Source organism: Urocitellus parryii, chromosome 4, assembly GCF_045843805.1.
Source record: "Urocitellus parryii isolate mUroPar1 chromosome 4, mUroPar1.hap1, whole genome shotgun sequence".
NCBI lineage: Eukaryota > Metazoa > Chordata > Mammalia > Rodentia > Sciuridae > Urocitellus > Urocitellus parryii.
In genome coordinates, this window is record NC_135534.1 from 54,083,871 (window position 1) to 54,106,642 (window position 22,772).

The following is a 22,772-nucleotide window of genomic DNA, read 5'->3' on the forward strand; positions in this document are numbered from 1 at the left end:
CATCTTAACTTGACATCTTATTAATAGGCTCTATGTGCTAATTTTAAAGGATTATGTCATTTCTATTATTAGTTATCTTATATGATGATTTTTACCATATAATCACACTGACCTCTGTATGTGTGTGTGTGTGTGTGTGTGTGTGTGTGTGTTTTAGTTGCCTATTATCTTCCCACGGGCTGCAGGCAGTAGCTACCAGTGTTGCCACAAGAATTTAAAAGGTGTTATCTCTTGCTTATTTAGCCTAAATTGGTCCAGGAGGATAATTCACACTCTGTGGCTGAACATGAATCATGAACAAATTGCTCATCGAAAAATTCCATGTGTGGGGCTGGGGATGTGGCTCAAGCGGTAGCGCGCTCGCTTGGCATGTGTGCGGCCCGGGTTCGATCCTCAGCACCACATACCAACAAAGATGTTGTGTCCGCCGAGAACTAAAAAATAAATATTAAAAATTCTCTCTCTCTCTCTCTCTCTCTCTCTCTCTCTCTCTCTCTCTCCTCTCTCACTCTCTCTTTAAAAAAAAAGAAAAAAGAAAAAAGAAAAATTCCATGTGAGGAATATTGTGATTCTGGGTTCAATCTACAGTACCAAAAAATAATAAAAACAAACAAAAAACCCATTAAAATATATATCACAGTAAAAAAAATGGTTGGGATCTGGACTTTATTCAATTCTAAGTTACTTTCATGGTCATGACAATGAAAACTATCTCTTCTCCAGTTTTCCTCCTCCTCCTTCTTTTATGACAATATAGTCACATCGTCAACAGCCAAAAAATTTTATAGAGAGGGCTGGGGTTGTGGCTCAGTGGTAGAGTGCTTGTCTAGCATGCGTGGGGCACTGGGTTCAATCCTCAGTACCACATTAAAAAAAATAAAGATATTGTGTCCACCTAAAACTGAAAATAAATATTAAAAAAATCCATAGAGAGAACTGATGAGTCTCCCTGCTATTTACTTATTTATTTTTTTGATACTAGGGATTGAACTCAGGGGCACTCTACCACTGAGCCACATCCCTATCCCTATTTTGTATTTTATTTAGGGTCTCACTGAATTGCTTAGTGCCTTGCCATTGCTGAGGCTGGTTTTGAACTTGTGATCCTCCTGTTTCAGCCTCCTGAGCCAGTAGAATTACAGGCATGTGCCACCACGCCTGGCCCTCCTTGCTATTTTTGACCCTCATCTACCTAGTTCCCATCCCTGCCAGTGGTAACTGTTTTCTTCATTCCTTATGTATCTTTCTCCAGATTCTTTATGTATATACACGCAAATGCAGATATGGATTCTTTTTTTCCTTCTTTACACAAGAGGTAGCAAAACATATGTTTTTCTATATTCTTCCATTCAAAAGTATATCTCGGTAATCTTTCCATATTAGAATACCGAGTCTCTCCATTCATTTTTACAGCTGCATATAATGTTCCGTTTTATGAATGCCATTTAATTTATATTTCTAGTTTCCTATTAATGGCCATTTGAGTTGTTTGTAATCTTTTTCTACTACAAACAATGCTTGGATGTATAGCTTAGTAAACATGTCATTTTGCATGTGAATTTATGTGTAGAATAAGCTGTCAAAGAGGATTTGTTGATTTTGAATGTTCCCAATACAAAGAAATGATACATACTCAAGTTGGATTTGCCAGTTTCTCTGATCTGATCACTATATGTTATATACATGTATTGAAATATCACATTGTACTCTCTACGTACAATTATCGTATGTCATGTTTTAAAAAGTAGAATTGTTGGTTGAAAAAAATATACATATAACACTTTTTTGTTTGATACTGGGGATTGGATCCTGGTGTGCTTTACCACTGAGTTGCATACCCTGTCCCTTTTATTTTTTATTTTGAGACAGGGTTTCTCCAAGTTGTCCAGCCTGGTCTTGAACTTGTGATCCTCCTGCCTCAGCCTGGGATTTCAGGTATATACCACTGTGCTCAGCTATGTATAAGAATTTAACTAGATATCTTAAGACTTCTCTTTGTAGAACTTATGTCAATATAGGATCTCACCACCATTATTCCAAATGAATGTTTTCTTAGACTTGCCACAAGAATGTGTTCTCAAAGTTTGGATTTTGTTTATGAATTAAGTGAACATTTCTATCTCAGTGTTTTATTTTGTACTATGTTCATTCTAAATTAAGTTAATAATATTTGCATATTTTTAAGATTCAGTTATATTTCTTGTCTATTCATTTTCTTTGCATATTCCCTATTGGGAATATTTTCTTTATTTACTGACTTCTAGTGACTTTATATATGAGGGAGATTACTCTTCTGACTATGATCAGATATGAAGGCATTTTCCCTAGTTTATTACTTATTCTTTGACTTGCAGTTTTCTAAACATGCAGAATATTTTTTTCATTTTTGTATAGTTGAACTTACTGATCTTTAATGGCTTCTGAATTTGGGATGGTAGAAAGCTTTTCTTGCTACAATATTTTTTAGTTTGTTTTAGTTTTTCTTTTAAAGTTAATTCTTTATCCATTTGAAGAACCTGATGAGGCATGAAGAATGCTCTCAGCTTTATTTTTGTCTTGGTGGTAATCTATTTGTCTTGATACCATTTATTTAGTGGCCCATATTTTCTCCAATGACTTAAGAAGTCAGTCTTGTAGCCATGTATAATTTTGAGACTATTTCTGGTTATGATATTCTACTCCATTCGTCTATTTGTCTATTTATATGCCTGTATCTGTTTTTATTACCATGGCTTCATAACATCTTTTAATACCTAGGAGTGTTGATCCCCCAATATTGCTCTTCTTTTTCACACTTTTATTGCAATTATTTGCTCTTTTCTTTTTCTATATGTACTTTAGAATAAGTTTTTCTAGTAAAAACCCTCATTTTTTAATTTAGTGGGTCAAATTAAGACTTAAATTATGGAGAATCAACATCTTTTAAAAAAATTTTGTTTTAGTTAGTTATACATGACAATAGAATGCACTTTGATACATTATGTATAATGGACTATAATTTCTCATTCTTCTGGTTGTAAATGATGTAGAATCACACCAGTCATATAGTTATATATGTACATAGGAAAATAATGTCTGATTCATTCTACTATCCTTCCTACCCCATACCCCCTCCCCTCCCTTCACTACCCTCTACCTAATCTAAAGTAACTCTATTCTTCCCTAGCCCCACCCCCGCCCCTCCCATTGTGAATTAGCATCCATATATCAGAGAAAACATACAGCTTTTGTTTTTGGGGGGTTGACTTATTTCACTTAGCATGATACTCTCCAGCTCCATCCATTTACCAGCAAATGTCATAATTTCATTCTTTTTAAAGTAATATTCCATCATATATATAAAAATTATATATATATATCAATTTTTCCATTCAAATATTGAAGGACACCTAGGTTGGTTCCATAGTTTAGCTATTGTGAATTGAGCTGCTATAAACATCGATGCAGCTGTGTCACTGTAATGTGCTGATTTTAAGTCCTTTGGGTATAAACCAAGAATCGGCATAGCTGGATCAAATGGTTGTTCCATTCCAAGGTTTCTGAGGCATCTCTATACCACTTTCCATAATGGTCGCACCAATTTTTATTCTCACCGACAATGTATGAAGTGTACCTTTTTCCCCATATCCTTGCCAACATTTATTGATTTTTATATTCTTGACAATTGCCATTCTAACTGGAATGAGATGAAATCATAGAGTAGTTTTGATTTGCATTTCTCTAATTGCTAAAGATGTTGAACATTTTTTGATATATTTATTGATCAATTATATTTCTCCTTCTGTGAAGTGTCTGTTCAGTTCCTTATCCCATTTTTAAATTGGGTTATTAGTTAAAAATTTTTTATTTTTAAGTTATAGATGGATACAGTATCTTTATTTTGTTTGTTTATTTTTATGTGGTGCTGAGTATCAAACCCAGTACCTCATATGTGCGAGGCAAGTGCTCTGCCACTGAGTCACAACCCCAGCCCCTGGGTTATTAGTTTTTTGAGTTCTTTATACATCCTGGAGATTAATGATCTATCTGAGATGCATGTGGTAAAGATTTTCTCCCTTTCTGCAGGCTTTCTCTTCACATTATTGATTGTTTCCTTTGCTGAGAAGATTTCTAATTTGAATCCATCCCATTTATTGATTCTTGATTTTTGCTTCTGGCACTTTAGAAGTCTTGTTAAGGAAGTCAGATCCTAAGCTGACATTGTGAAGATTTGAGACTATGAATAGGAAAAAAGAACTCAAACTATCACTATTTGCCAATGACATGATTCTATATTTAGAAGAGTCAAAAAAATTCTACCAGAAAACTTCTAAAACTCACAAATGAATTTAGTCAGCAAAGTAGCAGGTTATAAAATCAACACCCATAAATCAAACATGTTCCTATACATCAGTGATGAATCTACTGAAAGAGAAATTAGGAAAATTACTCCATTCACAATAGCCTCAAAAAAAAAAAAACCCACACACAAACAAAAAAACTTGGCAAGCAATCTCACAAAAGAGGTGAAAGACCTCTACAATGAAAACTACAGAACTTAAATAAAGAAATAAAAGAAGACCTTAGAAGATGGGAAGACCTCCCATGCTTCTGGATAGGCAGAATTGATATTATAAAAATGGCCATACTACCAAAAATATTATACAAATTTAATGCAATTCTATTTAAAATCCCAATGACATTCTTTATAGAACTAGGAAAAGCAATCATGAAATTCATTTGAAAAAATAAAAATCCCAGAATAGCCAAAGCAATCTTTAGCAAGAAGAGTGAAGCAGGAGGCATCACAATACCAGAACTTAAAGTATACTACAGAGCCATAGTAACAAAAACAACAAGGTATTGGCACCAAAACAGACACTTAGACCAATGGTACAAAACAGAAGACACAGAGACGAATCCACATAAACACAGTTATCTCACACTAGACAAAGACACCAAAAATACTGAAGAAAAGATAGTCTATTCAACAAATGGTGCTGAGAAAACTGGAAATCCACATGTAACAAAATGAAATTAAACCCCTATCTCTCACCCTGCATGAAACTCAACTCAAAGTGGATCAAAGACTTAAGCACTAGACCAGAGACCCTGCACTTAATAGAAGAGAACTGACCTCTATGGTGTTTGAGTATTTCTATTTAGACAAGTTACATTTCCACTTGTTAAAGTTTTCTTTTGGGGTTGTGTTTAACAGTGTTTTAGAAAAGTTTCTTCACATAAGCCTTTATTATTTTTGCTAAATTTACTGAGTAACATTTAACTTTTTTGTTGCTACTATAAATGGGATCTTCCTTTTGAACACATTTATACTGAAAAAACTTGATTTTTTAAATATTAATTTTGCTCTCTACCATTTTATTGTATTTCCTTCTAGCTGATTGTAGTTTTTTAGTTGATTTTCTTGGATTTTCTAGATATGCAATTAGATCCTGTGCAATCTTTTCTCCAATTCTTATACCTCTAAATTTATTTATTTATTTACTTACTTACTTAGTTTTTGGTATCAGGGATTGAACCCAGGGGTGCCCCATCACTGAGCTACATTCCTAGGCTATTTTATTTTTTATTTTGAGACAGGGTTTTGCTAAGTTGTTAAGTCTGTCCTTGAACTTGTGGTCTTCCTGCCTCAATCTCTCAGGTTTCTGGGATTATAAGCATGCCCCACCACACTACACCCTCTAATTTATTTTTTTCTGATTGATTTGACTAATAATATATCCATTAAGGTGTTGAACACTGTTGAAGTGATAATCTTTGTTTTATTCAAAGGCTAATGCAAATGCTTATAGTGTTTCCCCTTAAGTTTGATGTTGGCTTTTGGGTGGATAGTTTTTTTTTTTTTTTCTTACTGATTTTTTAAAAAAAATCAATAATTGTTTATTTCAAATGCCCTTTAGTGTTTATAGAGATGATTGAGTGATTTCCCTCCTCAAATCTATTTATTATGATGTCTTATGTAAATCGACTTCATAATATCAAACCATTCTTGTACCCTGATATATGTCCCAATTAAATGATGCTGAATTCTGATTGCTAGCTTTTATTTAAGGTTTTTAATTGATGGTCATAAATAATATCGATATAATTTGGTTTTGTTTGTGTGCAGTTTTACCAAATTTTGGTATCAATGGTATACTTGCCTCATAGGAAGAATTTGAAGCTTTTTTTCCCCTATGCTCTGGAACAACTTTAAAGACACTTAAATTATCTACTTGTTAAAAGCTTCAGCATCCTTCCTCTGGAACTCTCTGGGCTTTCTCTTTTCTCAGTGGGGCAGGTAGCTAGCTAGCTCTTTGACAACTCTCCCTATTTCTTCCATACGAAGTGGTTTCCATTGTTTTTCTCTTCTAACACCAGTTTTTTTTTGTGTGTGTGGCTGTTCTGCTATTTAGAAATCTTGGATTTTTCTTCTTGTCATTGCCTTTATAATTATAACTTCTTATTTCCTTCATTCTCATTCATTAGGCAGTATCTGTGACTTCTGTAGAAAGAAAATAATGAAACTAGCTCATATCTTACTACTTCATTTTTAAAAAAATATTTTTTAGTTGTAGATGGACACAATACTTTTATTTTATTTATTTATTTTTTTAATGTTGGCTGAGGATTGAACCCATGGCCTCACATGTGCTAGGCAAGTGCTCTACCACCCAGCTACAACTCCAGCTTAGTACATCATTTTTGGGAACCTGTATTTACTGACCATCTGCTATGTTCCTGACACCTGAGCCTGGGGAGTGCATGCTTGGAACCAACATCTCCAGCCTATAGGGACCTCAAAGCCAAGGTGGGGAGGCAGATAACACTGTGTGGTGGATGCTATAGTTAGGATAAGGGTGGTAAGCTCTGGGGACACAGAGAGAAGAACTTAACTCAGCCTGTGAGGCGGTTTGTTAAGAAAGACTTGGGAAAAGGACACTGGAGCAGGCCTCAAAGGATAAACAGTACCAGGCAGAGCATTTGAAGTAAAGGGATTCGAGTTGTGGTGCTTTCAGAGACTGAATGGTTCAAGAGGGCTGGAAATGGGATGTACCCGAAAGAGAGATGGTATCTCCTGAGGCAAAAATCAGACAACTGTCAAATTATAAAGGTTGACTGACATACTCATGAGTATGGCTGTGTACAACCTGTGTAGTCAGATGGATAGGGCCCCATTCTTAGAAGAGTCCCAGAGTTGGTGCTATGCCCTGCTGCTGCCATCTTGAAATTTCTATTCATTTCATAAACACACTTATGTTTTGTAAATGAAGTTTGGTGGTATGATAGAGCAGGCAGCTATGTGGTGGAGATACACTGGATGACCATGCAGTCTCACACAGGCATGTGCGTAGGCCTTGGATGAATCCCCAGCAGGCAGGGCCCCAAGGCAGCTGGGCTGGGCCCTGGGCCCATACTGTCAGCTGAGATAGTGGCAGCAGCAGCAGTGGCCACAGAAAAAAGGGAGTCTCTCCATGGGGACAGTGTCAAGACCCTCAGTGGGAACCTGGCTCGCCTGTGTATCACCAAGCCCTGTTCCTATGATGCCTGCACAAATATTAACCCTCTGGCCTGAGGACTGAGACAGGAATTGCTGGCACTCGAGCAGTAAACCCTGTCAGTAAATTATTACAAAATAAAGCAAACACATGGACATTGTGATAAAGCATAGCGTGAAGTATTAGAATTCCTTGAAGAGTTTAGAATCCCTGATGTTTAAAACTGCTGTAACATTGCAAAGCAAATATCTGCAGACATAGAAATAGTCAAATATAAAAATTATTGCACTAGATGGAAAACAACTCTATTTTCATATGAAGCTTCAGATTAACCAAATATTAACAAGGAAGACAATTTTAAAATTGATTTTTCCTTGTAGTTGAAGTTACAGCAATAAATACATGAACAGTCATTCTAAATTATAGAGAAATCATGAAGGTACGTTCAGTTTCCTATTTTTGACCTTCACAGATTATAGGAACTGTCAAAACATTGAAGTGACATGGTATAAATTTAGATTAAAATTTAAATTCAGACTTACACTAAGCTAATTTGTTTGAAGAATTAAATCTTTTTATCTTTTTTTTTGGGGGGGGGGGTACTAGGGATTGAACCCAGGGGTGCTTTACCACATCCCTAGTCCTTTTTATGTTATTTTTAAATTTTGAGACAGGGTCTCACTGAGTTTCTTGGGGCCTCCCTAAGTTGCTGAAGTTGGCCTTGAACTTGGAATCCTCCTGTCTCAGCCTCCGGAGCTGCTGGCAGGAGTGTATAACCACACCCCTGGCTAAATCTTTTTAGATAAGTTGTTTTATAAGAATCACCTCCTCTACACATACTAAAATTTATATTTCAAAATAAATTTTCAAAAAAATTTTTAATTATGATGTCTATAAATACTTCTAACAGATACATTATCACTTGGGGACAGTGTGAAAAATCCTTCTGAAAATTAAAAATTATCAGCCAGGTGCAGTGATACATGATTATACTAGTGACTTGGGAGTATGAGGCAAGAAGATTGCGAGTTTAAGATCAGCTTGGGCAACCTTTTTTTTTAAAATATTTTTTTTGTTTTGTTTTTTAGTTGTAGTTGGACACAATACCCTTATTTTATTTATTTTTTATGTGATGCTGAGGATCAAACCCCACTCATGCTAGGTGAGTGCTCTACTGCTGAGCCCCAGCCCCAGCCCCAGCCCCAGCTTGGGCAACTTAATGAGACCCTCAGCAGTTTAGCAAAACCAGATCTCAAAATAAAATTAAAGAGGGCTGGGTGGGGATATAGCTCAGTGGTAGAGCACCTGCCTAGCATGTGTAAGGTCCTGAGTTTACCAATACACCAAAAAAGTACCACCCAATACCATCCACAAAAAAAATTCATGACAAAAATGACTCATGTCCCTTTGGTTATATTGATTGAAATTGAAAATCCTAAAAATATAAATTTTGATGACCTAAAAATAATTTTGCACAAAAATGATAAACATTATGATCCTTGAAGATATAATATTAATATTCTTAGTAGTTTAATTATATAAAATAATGACAAAATATTATATTTTTGCCATTTGAAAGTTTACATTTTTACTCATGTTACCTTATTATGTTTTACAAGTAATAAAAAATTTTAAAGGAAAAATCTAGTTTCATACCTTTAACAGCACCTTTTGCAAGGCACTGTAATCCATGCTTGTAATCCCAGTGACTCGAAAGGTTAAAGTTGTAGGATTGTAAGTTTAAGGCCAGTGTGAACAATTTAGTGAGGTCCTGAGCAATTTAGCAAGACCCTGTCTCAAAATTAAAAGTAAAAAGGGCAAGGAATCTAGCTGGGTGCCCTGGCGCTTGCCTGTAATCTTGGTGACTCAGGAGGCGAGACAGGAAGATCTTGAATTCAAAGCCAGCTTCAGCAATGGCAAGGCACTAAGCAACTCAGTGAGACCCTGTTTCCAAATAAAATACAAAATAGGGCTGGGGATGTGGCTCAGTGGTTGGGTGCCCCTGATTTCAATCCCTAGTACCCTCCACAAAAAAGTGGAAAATATAGCTCAGTAATAAAGCACCCCTGGATTCAATGCCCAATATCAAATTAACTACAAAACTCAGCACCTTTTTTTTTTTTTAATGCTTTTTGGTTAAGAGGACTTGCATTTTAATTTTCTATGGAACCCTGTAAATTACATAACTGGTGTTGCCTGTGAGATCAGTTTATGGTACATATAATGTAGGGGAAGGAGCCATACAGGGTTTTAAACAGGAATTATCATATTTGAAGAGGTGTTAAGAATAAGTACTGTTATGTTGCACCCATTCTGCTGGATTTTAAGCTCCTTGAGGGCAGGGTTTGCCTGTAATTCATCTTTGTGTCTCCCAGAGCGCCTTGTATGATGGCTGGCACACATATGAGCTCTATAGAGCAGTGGTTAAAAAGGGGATCTGAAGCCAGACTTCTGGCACAAGGGCTTGTTCTACCAACTACTGGCAAATTACCCCTCTTTACTTCAGTTTCCCTTTCTGTAAAATAGGCATTGACTTCACCGAGTTTTTATGAGGATTGCATATGAAGTGCTTAGAATAATGTCTGACATTTATTATTCACTCAAAGTTAATTATTATCACTTAAAAATAAATATTTGCTGGAATTTTCTTTTTTCTTTCTTTTTTTTTCTTTTCTTTTTTTTTTTTTTTTTTTTGAGCTATGGGGATCAATCCCAGGGCCATGCTCATGATAAGCAAGTGGTCCAACGATGAGCTATACCACCAACCCTTGAAGGATTTTTAACCTTGGGTAAACAAAAGAAAATGTTGGTGCAGTTTTAGAACTATTGAAGAAATAAATGGAGTCTTGACTGTATGTCAAGAGAGCACCAAATCTACGCATCAGATAATCATTTATTATTTCAGGTGCTGAAAGGATTGGACCTTCCCAATGATCTTCCACCTTACTCAGTGGGTCACCTGCCACTCAGCAAAGTAACCTAATGGAAGTTTATATGAAACTGAATAGGAATTTTTTTTTGGCTATAGATAACAGAAAACCCATTCAAAATCCACCATGAGATGACATTTCACATCTATTAGGGTGGCTATTATTTAAAAAGGAATATAATATGAGTTGGTAAGGATGTAGAAGAATAGGAAATGTTGCTGGTGGGACTGTGAAATGGTACAGTTGCTAAGGTAAATAGTATGACAGTTTCTCAAAATATTATAAATAGAATTGCCATATGATCCAGCAACTTCACTTCTGGGCATATACTAAATAATTGAAAGCAGGGACATGAATAGATAATTGTACATTTACAGTCATTGCAGACCAACAGCAGAAGCAATCCCAGTGTCCATTGACAGATGAATGTGTAAAAAAATGTGGTATTATATACATACAATGGAATATTATTCAGCTTTAAAAAGGAAGGAAATTCTGATACATGTTATGACATGGCTGAACCCTGAGGACATTATGCTAAGTGAAATAAGCCAATCACAAATACTGTATGATTCCCTTCAGATGAGATTCTTAGTTAAATTCATAAAAACAGAAAGTAGAATGGTAGTTTCCAAGATCTGAGATAGGTGGCAGAATAAGAAATTATTGTTTAGCTGGGCATGGTAGCACACATCTTTAATCCCAACGAATTAGGAGGCTGAGGCAGGAGGATTACAGTTCAAAATGAGCCTCAGCACTTAGCAAGGCTCTAAGCAACTTAGTGAGACCCTATCTCAAAATAAAAAATGCAAAAGGGCAGGGGATGTGGCTTAGTGGTTAAGTACCCCTGCGTTCAATCCCCAGTACACAAACACACACACACACAAAAAAAAAAAAAAAAAAAGAAGAAGAAATGTGTGAGGGTAAAATGACAAGCCACTAGTACAAGGACACGGTTTTATGTCCCTGGAGCATAGTACAGGTGAGGGAGTGGTAGGAGAGAAGACTGGAAAAACAGAATGGAATCAAATCATCAAGGTCCTTGGCTAGGCTGTTCTTGTTTCAAGTTATTGAGGTAAAACATACATACAATAAAGTACATTAAACACAAGGCAACATTCCAACAAATTTTTCATATGTATAATCAACTCATATAATCATCATGGAGATCAAGATCTAGAACATTTCCAGCATTCCAGAAATTTTCTTCATGCTTTTTCCCAGAATATCCATCCCCAGAGGGAACTACTATTCTGGCCTCTATCAATATTAATTAATTCTGCTTGCTCTTAAACTTCATAGAAGTGGAATTATACAAATGTACCCTTTTATATTTGGCTTCTTTTACTCACGTAATGTCTGTAACATGCCTCTGTGTTGTTGCATATATCAGAGTTTGTTCATTTTCTTTTTCTCGAGTATTCCATTGAATAAATATCTCACAATTTGTTCATTTTCTCGTTGATGTGCATCTGGGTCATTTCCAGTTCTGTGATGGCATAAATACAGTTATTATAAACCTTCCTATGTCTGTCTTTTGGTGAATGGATGCACTCTTTTCTTTTGGGCATTGACCTAGAAGTGAGGAGGCACATTCTTCTCCAAAGTTACTGCCCAACACTCTCGAGTAGCTATACTAAGGGAGTTTTTACTTTGGCCTGAGGAAGTCAGGAAATTATATGATGAAATTTACATCTGTCAGGCACAGTGGCACATGCCTATAATCCCAGCCACTCTGGAGGCTGAGGCAAAAGGATTTCAAGTTTAAAGCCAGCCTCAGCAACTTAGTGAGACCCTGTCTCTAAATAAAAAATAAAAATGGCTGGGGATGTGGCTCAGAGATTAAGCACCTCTGGGTTCAATCCTCAGTACAAAAAAAAAAAAAAAAAGAAAGAAAGAAAGAAAAATAAATTTACATCTTACTCTCTCAGCCCCTGAATTAGATGTACTGAAAAGAGATGATATTCTAGGGAGGGACACCTGTAGGGAATCACAAAGGAGGAGCAACAGACCAGGTGAGGGACGATGAGGCCGAGTTTGGGCAATGGGCATAGAGGAAGAGGATGGTTTAGAGAGATGGTAAGAAGATAGAAATTATGATTGGAAGTGGTGGGAAGAGAAAGAATGAAGTCCAGGATGACTGCCAGGCCTCTGACTTGGTTGCAGCAGAATGTTGGCGCTCTTCCCTGAAAGAGAGGGCACCAAGAAAGAACTGGATTGAGGAAGAAGATGAGCTCTGTTTGGAACATGTTCAATCAGAGGGACCTATAGGAAATCAAGGTAGTATCCAGTAGGCAGTAGAGGACACTGCAGACTGGCGATTTATATTATGGAATCAAGGGAATGACTGAATCATCTAGAACTTTTGGAAAGAGGATCCCAAGGTGATGATGAAGGCATTTCCTGAGAGGTGGGAGGAAAACCAGGAGTTTTCCTGCTTCGATGAAAACCTGGAGAGGGAGGGTTTCCACAAGGAGGAAGTAGTCAACCTCTCAGAGGCTGCTCAAGATGTCAGGAAAGACAGGCACTGAAAGGTACCCAGTGATACTGGGCTGGCTAGGCCTCTGCCCCCTCAGGCCTGGTTCATGGCCTCTCAGCCTGCTGTGAGGGGACAGAGAATCAGCCTCAGTCCAGGGAAAGTGTTGTGGCCTTTCTGAGAAGTTTTGTGGGGACCTCAGCTGCACAATAGAGGGCAGACAGCAGCTACCACAGGGGCTAACCAAGTCCCTCCTGACATTGAAAGTAGTGACATTTCCCCTATGGAAATTCCCTGTTGTAAACCATATTGACTTTAATCTCAAGTGTCAGAAGGTTGCCCAGGAGTCTGAGAGCCAACCAACTGAAAGCACATTTGTATGGAAGTCAGGATAAACAAAATAGGGTTCAAAACATTTTTTGAGATTCACACCAATGCTGAACTTTTCCAGGAAATATGACAAAAACTTCCCTCTTAGGCAGAGAAGCACTGGGGTTTATCATTATTAATTTGTATTCCAACTGATACTTAAACTTGGGGAAACAGAGAGGGAAAGAATAGCACATGTCCTTTTTCTTTGCCAGGCCCAAGGGGATTGGAGGAGGCTCCCTAGAGTTTAATAGGCAGCTTTATGTATTTATATGCTTTGACTGGAGCTAAAGAGCTCTGTGTCACACAATGGGCAGTTTCTAGTTGGATTTTAAAAAGAAATAACTTTGATCATTTCAAAAGCAATGAAGCCTGATGCAGTGGAGAGAAAAGAAGGCGATAATTTATGGCTACCATTAAGAACACAAAGACAAAGGCGGAGAGAACGTTTCACTAAGTGAAGATTTACAAATGTGTAAAAACCATCCTATGACTAGAAATAGCTGAATGTCTCTCTCAGCACCAAACACAAAAGGGGAGGGAGGGAGGAGCAGAAGACAGAAAAAGGGATGGAACCTGCCTGCCTTTGCTGCGAATGAAAAGGTCAATCTGAAAACTACTACAGAAAACTTATTTTCTCAAATTCTCCATCAAGCAGCAACACTAGTAACACCTGCAAAGAGGCAGGCTCAGCAGGGGCCCTGGGCAGGGTGGCTAGTAGCAGATAGAGGTGCTGAGGGTGCAGAGGGTGGGAGTTCAGGGTAGCAGATGTGCCCCCCCCAAAAAATTTGTGTTTGTGTGCATGACCTAAGTGGGGTTTTCTGTGACATTTGTTTTGTTCACCAAAGGAATTATCATGTGTGTTTTCATAGGAGAGAGTGGAAAAATGCTGGGCAGAGAAACTCAATGGAAAACACTCATATACCTAAGTATGGCATTTCTTGCATCTAGGGCTTGTTTGTTCCTGAAGTGATGCTTAGTGTACAGCTCCAACAATCTCATCTGTGCCTAGGGTGATGTAGGAAGACCTGGTGCCTGTGTTCCCTTGTAAGGACTGTTAAGCTTGGAGAACCGAATGGCAGGCTGGCCAGACCTGATGTTTATGAGTTTAGATGATCATCAATGCCACCTGCATTCCAGGAAAAGTTGGAGCCGTTTTTTTGTTGCTGGCCCACTCTTGATCTCTAGACACGTTTCCCTTCAAGAAAATAACATTTAACTGGTTTACAGTGAAAGGAACATTTTTTTTTTTTTTTGCAGTGATTCTAAGTCCAGAAGTGTATTTCTTTCTGTGACATCGTGACCCACAGCGGGACAAGTGGGCCGGTGTCTTCAAAGGGTTGTGGGATGGGAAATCAGAGGGTGTGGGTTGAACAGTATGGAGAACGCTGCGGATATGTGCAGGCGTCAACAGAGAAGCTACCACTCTCTCCATTTGCATTGCCGTTTTCTTGAGTGCTACTCACAGGGTCAAGAGTATGTGTAGTCCCAAGACGGCTTTGGAGTTTGGGAACCATACTGGACACTTTCGGGGTGCCCTGTAACCGAACTTTTCAGGCTAGTAAGACTATTCGTCCTCACAAGAGGTAGTGGGTCAAGTTGTAGGACACTGCGAACCGGTGGAGCACCGACAAGGTTCTTGGAGCGCTGGAGTCAAGCGGGTGCGGTAGCAGCGGTTGGTGCCGGGAGCTGCGCGGGACGCGGGCACCGCCAGGCCCGCCCCGGCAGGCTGACAGCCGCCCTCGGGCCACCGCGGCCGCGCCCCCTCCGCCCGGGGCCGGGGAGGGGCAAGGGCGGGCGGGGAGGCACTGCCCCCCGCGCCGCCCGCCCCGGCCCGGGGAGGACCCTGTGAAAATGAGGCCGGGGCTCGGGGAGCGGGCGGGGCCCGGCCGGGGGTGTCAGAGCGCGGCGGGCAGGGCGCCCGCACACACCTCCCGGAGCTGCCGACGCCGCGCTCGCCGCCCGTGTTGCGTCGCCTTTGCCCGCAGCCGCCGCGCCTTCCATGGGGGCCGCGAGCTGCGGCCGTCCCGGGGCGACCCGGGCGCTGCTGCTGCTGCTGCCGCTGCTACTGACCGCGACCGTCCCGCCGAGCCGGGGCCGCTTCACCGGGCAGCCAGAAGGTGAGTGTCGGTCCGCTAGGGTGCACCTGGCACAGCGCGGCGGCTCAGACGAGCAGGCGGGCGGTGGGAAGAGTGTCCTGGGGGCCGGCAGCGCGGGACCAGGGGCTCGGCGGCTGGAGTTCGCGTGGCCCTTGCTCTCCTGGGGCCCTCACCCGCTGACCAGGCCGAGGCTCCACTATCGCTTGGGCTAGAGGCCCAGGGCCTGATTTCCCTGGCCCAGCCTCGGACCTTGGGCTATTGACAGTTTACATCCCATAGCCCAGGGACTCTGCTCCCGCCCTCCCCCAAAAGTGCCTGCTGGCTGGTCAGATTGTAGCAGTTGAGCAGGGAGGAGAGTATTGGGGCCTCCAGGCCAGGTCCCCATTGTGTAGATGGGGAAACTGAGGGCCAAGCCTGGGGTACATCCAGGAGGCCAGAGCAGCCTTTCCCTGGCTTTTTCTTTTATATGGGAAGTTCTCCTAGTGGCCCTCGGGGTCAACTTGTATCTGCGGAATGATCACTGTTTGAAAACTTGGAAATGTCCTTAAGCAGCAATCAGCCTAGATTTTGGGCAGCCAGAGGAAAGAACTCTGGAAATTCTGCACTAACTGGACTTGTAATACTTTCAAAACTCTCGTTTTACATTAACATCCTGGAGAGGGGTCAACCCAGGAAATACTTTTTCGAAGGCCAGTTCCCAGGTGAAGAGCATGGGCAGGGGTGCGGGTGGGGCAGTTGGGCACTATATCGGGTTTGCTCCATCTGAGAGCTCTGGATAGTTTTTGCTCAGAGCCCAGGGTAAACCTCTGGGTGACAGACAACTGCTCTCCTTTCAGAGCTGTTTTGCCAATTTGGTTCTTCCCTCCGAAGGCATTTTACTGTTGTTTCCTTATGTGCCAGGCACTGTGCTGGCTTGATATCAAGGCCATGACTCAGTCAAGACATTGTCTAGTGAAGATACAGCCAGGAAATAATGAGAACCCTACATGATATGTGTACTGTGAAAGGAGAGCACAGGATAGCATATAACTCCCCTATGGTGAGAGTCATGGCAGGCTTCCAGAAGGAGGTGAATCTGAACCAAGTCTTGAAGGCCAGTTGGTGATGGTGGAGTAATTCCAATTAGAGGAAACCAGATGGACCTAGCAATAGGGACCTGGACATGGTATGGCTCATCCCAGGGCTCTCAAGCACTTTCGGTTCTGAGGAGTCAAGAGGGGTGGGCTGGTGGAAGGTGATGTTAAAGAGGGCCAAGCCAGATCACACATGACTTGGACACCAAATCAGGTGCTCACTGTGCTCTTTTACAGATGTGGATGAGTGTGCCCAAGGGCTAGATGACTGCCATACAGATGCCCTGTGTCAGAACACACCCACCTCTTACAAGTGCTCCTGCAAACCTGGCTACCAAGGGCAGGGCAGGCAGTGTGAAGGTAAGTGACTTGGGGACCATTGTAGGTGGGCTAGTAGTGGACACTCATGTTGGTAAAAATGCTGCCTCCATCTTGAATCACACCACCTGCTGTCTGAAATGTATTGTAGATCCTTAAAGCTTTGACTGTAAACATCAGGTTAGGGTTGATCATAGTTTTAACTGGCTTTGAAATGTCCTTTTATTGAGCTTGTAGAAATGATAAGAGGTGTTTTAGTATCTTTTGGTCCCACTCAGCCGTACTCATGGGAGAGCTGTGCCTGCCAGAGCAGGGCTGATCCTGTCTCCCTGGCGCAATATGCACCCCCTTACTGGAGATTGAGTGCTGGAATCTTGCCCTCTCCTTCTGGCTCTGGAGGCTCCGTCCTGTCCATGGCTTTGAGATGTTTGGCATTGGGACTTGCCAAGCTTTAGAGCTACACCTCATCTGAGCTGAAATTTCACCCTTGAAAGATGTGTGTAAAGGAGTATTTTAACCATTAGTGCTTCAGATCTGGGAATGCAAAGTCCGGACTCTGCCCACTGGGGATTAGTTCAGTGTCATGAACTTTAAAGTTCAGAACTTGATGGAGACTGGGCACTCACAGGAGGAGGCTGTTCTTAGGGATGGAAATCATCATACAGTGGAGCTGGTAGGCTCTTCATGGAGCTCTGGTCCAATCTATCACTCAGATGGGGACATCGAGGCTCAGGGGATTTGTGGCAATGATCACACAAGTCTGCTGATGAAAAAAGGTCATGTCTCTACCCCAGTTCTGTCCCAGCTCCACCTCTCTCATATATTCACTCAGCTTGTTTCTGTCCCCCTTTGGTTGGGTAAGAAATCATACTATTTATTTATTTAGCAGCACTGGAGTTGGAACTCAGGGTCTATCTACCATAGAGCAACATTCCTAGTCATTTTAATTTTTTTTTTTTTTTTTTGAGGCAGGGTTTCTAAATTGTCCAAGCTGGCCTTGAACTTGTGATCCTACAGCCTTAGCCTCCTGCCTTCACCTCCTGAGTAGCTGGGATTTCAGGCTTGCACTAATGAACCTGGCCAGAAATCCTACTATTTATATTACTTATAGTCTTCCTATGCAGGAAGAAGGTTAAAATTGATGAGGTGCATTGAATTCATTCCTGCAACTCCCTCCTGCCTCTGGACCCAACCCCTTCAGTCTGAGAGGTTTTATACTCTTTACAACTTGAGCTTAACCCTGGCAGGAACTGACCTGAATACTTGCAGGATCTAAACCTACATAGTGAGTAGTCAAAGTCCCTATTAAGCACTTTGAAAAATACCTCATTAGACAGGAGGAAAACTTTTAATACATACCTATTTTAGTGCCTTTTAATGACCTCGTGTTCAAACCCTAATGTTTCAAACCAATCTGTTTCATCTTGTGGCCTCTGAGTAATGAAGGTTCTTGGTGTTGGAACAGTGTGTAATATCCAGTACTGCCTGGTATGTGGTAAACACTCGTTCTTGTTCTTTTGTTTTGTTTTATTTTGGTACTGGATTGGAACCAGGGAGGCTCTACCACTGAGCTACACCCCTAGTTCTTTCTGTTTTTTTTAAAATTTTGAGACAGAATCTCACAATAAGTTGCACAGGCTAGACTTGAACTTGCAATCCTCCTTCCTCAGCCTCCTAAATATCTAGGATTACAGACATGCACCATCGTGCCTGGCACTAGTTTTTAAATAAATGACTGTGCAAGATGAGCTCAATCATTGACACCTTGACACAAGGTATTTTCCAAAAATACTCGAACCTGTGAATGAAATATCTAGGTACAGAATATTTAGATGATTAAAGAGGTGACTGTCAAGTGCATTTGTAGTATTGTAGCAATGACTTAACCTCTCCCAGCCCCCACCTCCTGGTCTTACCTGAGACATCCTGAGATTTGAAAAATGGAATTATAATGGGAAAATTTGGGTTTTGTGGTAGGTAAAGACACTCCTTGGGAAATCATTTGGGAAACTCTCTTTTGTGCCAGAGGAGCGCAGATCTGAGTCAGGTTCACAGTCAGGGGTTGGTGGTCCCTCTTAAAACCCTTGTGTTTGTGAAGCCAAGTTTGTATTTTTCTCAGAGGCAGGCAGCCACAGCCATCTCTGACAGCCATCTCTGTATCTGTCTCTCTCTTGCTCTGCCCTGTGTCTTGGGAGGTCAAAAGACTTCCAGAAACAAACATCTCTATGCAAATTCCTCCATATCACACCCTCTGTATTAAATATTCTAATTGCAGTATCAGAATTCACATGTTGCTTCTCTGCTTGGGGGAAAAAATTCACATTTTTACCATGTGTATATAACATATCCTCTAGTCACTGTATATTCTCCAGGGGCACAAAACTGTGTCATTGGTTTCTTTTAGATAAAATATGTCTTTAATAAATGATGTCTCAAGTGACACCTGGCAAGAGTTTCCTTACTCTGAGCTCTTGTTTGACATATTACAAGTGAAATTGAATTGCTAGCAGAGTACAATAGAAAAGGCTACTATTTAGTTTAAAATAACTAATAATTGGCATTGTTGCTTTTATATATTTCGATTTGCTTTTAAATAATCTATGATTATTGTTATAAAAAATCAAAATGCAAAAATGTTGAGAAAATTAAAAGCACTTCTCATCCCTTTACCCACAGGTAATCACTGTTAACAACAAATACATATTCTTTGTACTATCATGTTAAACTAAAATCTGAGGGCTGGGGTTGTGGCTCAGCGGTAGAGCTCACTTCACTCGTGCGAGGCCCTGGGTTTGATCCTCAGCACCACATAAAAATAAATAAATAAAACAAAGATTGTGTAGAACTGAAAAATAAAATATTTTTAAAAAACCTAAAACCTGAAATGATTTGGTGTTTTGAATACTTGTAGTATTAATGTTGTGAGTCAGGATATCCCTGTTTAGTTTGGATTTCTTGCTCCAAGAGTTCAGAAATGGAAATTTTCTTTTAAGAAGGAAAAGGAGAGAAATAAAGATTGTAAGGATTCAAAGATGTGGATATTCAAAGATATAACTCCTTTATCTGTGTTGCTTTGTTTACTAATTTTTTGGTCTCTGGGGCCCAACCCAAGGTATCATTTGTGATGTGATTCTCACCAGCCTCACTGCTCATAATTACTCTCACGAATGGGAACTGGGTTTGCCTGGAGTGACTGGAATTATCTTCCATAAAGTTTCTTCTACAAAATATTAGAGGAATGGAAGTATGGGCCTGAAATAAGTAGTTTTTTTAAATAATGTGATTCAGAAGTGGCTTTAGATAAGTGATTGAGCCACTGAGCTACATCCCTGGCCCTTTATATTTTTTATTTCGAGTGCAGAACAGTAAAGAATTCATCTATGTCCTTTGCTCATCTTACTCTAATTTTACTAGCTTACAAAACCAGAAAATTAACACGGGCATAATGTTATTCACTAAATTGTAAATGTTATTCGGATTTCACCAATTTCCCCCTGATATTATTTTTCTGTTCCAGAATTGAATTCAAGGTCTCACAGTGTATTCAGCCGGTGCTTCTCTTTTGTCTCACCCAATCTGTAACACTTCTTCAGTCTTTCCTGGTGTTTCATGACATTGACATTCTTTTTTTTTTTTTTTTTGATGAATACTGCTGGCTTTGTTTGTCTTATGTTTTCTCAAGATAAGAATTGATATAAGGGGCTGGGGTTGTAGCTCAGTGGTAGAGAGCTTGCCTAGCACATGTGAGGCACTGAGTTAGATCCTCAGCCACCACATAAAAATAAATAAATAAAGTTATAAATAAAAAAAGAATTGATATAAGAGAATGTCTTGTGTTTTCCAATGATAAGATTGAGATTATTTATTTGGGGCAGGACCGCCATAGAAATGCTGTGTGTTCTTTTTAGTGGATCACATCAGGGAGACAGGTATCATCATATTCCATTTCTAGCTTTTTTTAACCTTGGTCACCTGGTTAAGACAGTGTCTGCTGGGTTTCTCCACTTCATAGTTACTACTGGTTTCCCATTACAATAGAAACATATTTGGGGAAGATACTTTGAGCCCAGGGTCAATATTGTTTCTTCTTAAATGTTTATCTAAGGATGTTGGGATACAGTTCTGGATCTTCCCTGCAACAATTATTACTGTGATGTGTGCCTACATTTTTTTTTGTACTTTCCTCATTCCTTATACATCTATTAATTGAGATTCTTCTTAAGAAAAAACTGCTTTTTCTTTCCTATTTATTTATGCATTTATTTATGTATGTACTTATATAACACTGTGGACTTATGGGAGTTGATTTTATTATATGTATAATAATTTATTTTTGGCTCAAATCATTCCAGCTTCAGCCATTAGGATTTCCTTCCCAGTGTTTCCTGTGTCATTCTGACATCTGTTTTTTGAGAAATTCCTGATTTTCTGGTATTTTAAGATGCTTGGGTTAAATCTTTTTTCTTATCTTCAACCCTGGAATCATCCACTTCTCTAATGCAGTCTGACCCCTTTAATTGGAAAATGGTACACTGACACTTTGGATTCCATATCAATATCAAAAATTCATTATTCCTCTTTAATTATTATTATTATTATTATTTTGGTACCAGGAATTGAACTCAGGGGCACCTAACCACCAAGCCATATCCCCAGCCTATTTTGTATTTTATTTAGATACAGCGCCTCATTGAGTTGCTTAGTGCCTCACTTTTGTTGAGGCTGGTTTTGAACTCCCAATCCTCGTGCCTCTGCCTCCTGAGCTGTGGGGATTACAGGCATGTGCCACTGCATCCAGCTGCTCTTTGTTTATTTATAACTTCTTTCTCCAACAGTGAGAAGTCTGGCTCTCATTATCTGCAATGTGTTTACCTCTTTGTTTAATCCTAATATAGACACAAGTATTTATAGAGTGACTGAGCCATAACCCTGTGAGTAAACCAGATTTACTAACTAGAATATAGCATACAACTATTTTTTATTTTAGCTCTAAAACATCCAATTATACATCCATTTGTTTTCTATTCCTATTCCTTTCAGTGTGGTACTTTTCTTTCCTATTCCTTTCAGTGTGTTTATGTTATTAATTTATAATACATTAGGTTCATTTGTTCCTTTTTGTGTTTCGTTTTTATCACCCTACCTCTCACCCCATCTCCTGGTTGGTTGTATATATGTGTGTATACATCTATGTATAAAAATCATCATTATGGTTCTAAGAATCAAAGCTATTCAAAAATGTACCTCAGAGAAGTGTGGCTCCCTCCTCATTTCTGTTACCCTGTTCCTCTCTCTCCATCTTTCCACTCCTTTCCTCATTCCTTGTAGGTCACCGGTCTCTGTAGTTTCTGGTTTATGCTTTCTTTATTTCTTTTGGACAAGTAAACAGATAAATTTATGTTTGTTTGTTTTTTTAGCAACTTTACTGATGCATAACTTACCAACCATAGCATCGTCATTTGCCTTTTTTGTTTTTTGGTTTTGGAAGTACTGAAGATTGAACTCAGGGGTGCTCTATTTCTAAGTTATACCATCAGCTCCTTTCTTTATGGGGGGTGGTACCAGGAGTTGAACTCACTGAGCCACATCCCTAGCCCTATTTTGTATTTTATTTAGTGACAGGGTCTCACTGAGTTGCTTAGTGCCTTACTTTTCCTGTAGCTGGCTTTGAACTGGTGATCCTCCTGCCTCAGCCTCCCTAGCCACTGGGATTACAGGCATGCACCACTGTGCCTGACACCATCAGCTCTTTTAATTTTATTTTTAATTTTTTTGGTACTGGGGATTTAACTCAGTGGCACTTTATCACTGAGCTACATTCCCAGATCTTTTTAATTTTAATTTTGAGACAGGATCTTGCTAAGTTGCTTAGGGCCTTGCTAAGTCATTGAGGGTGACCTTGAACTTGGGATCTTCCTGCTTCAACCTTCCAAGTTGCTGAGATCAATGGTATGTACCACCTATACCTCGATTTTAAATTTTATTTATTTATTTATTCTTTTGGTACCGGATATTAAACTCAGGGGCAC

General features: G+C 39.7%; 1 protein-coding gene across 8 annotated transcripts in view; it reads left to right on the forward strand.

The window, feature by feature from the left end:
- Window positions 1-15,060: 15,060 nt before the first annotated feature.
- Scube2 (signal peptide, CUB domain and EGF like domain containing 2) overlaps window positions 15,061-22,772 on the forward strand; it is a 75,597-nt gene continuing 67,885 nt past the window's right edge. For 3 of the 8 annotated variants that reach the window (XM_026409595.2, XM_026409598.2, XM_026409599.2), the window contains exons 1-2: window positions 15,063-15,373; window positions 16,663-16,785. In XM_026409595.2, coding sequence (XP_026265380.2) covers window positions 15,256-15,373; window positions 16,663-16,785 — 241 coding nt within the window. In that variant the 5' untranslated portion in view covers window positions 15,063-15,255. Of the gene's footprint in view, window positions 15,374-16,662; window positions 16,786-22,772 lie in introns of all 8 variants that reach the window. The other 5 variants (XM_026409600.2, XM_026409601.2, XM_026409604.2 and 2 more) reach the window with 3 other exon arrangements.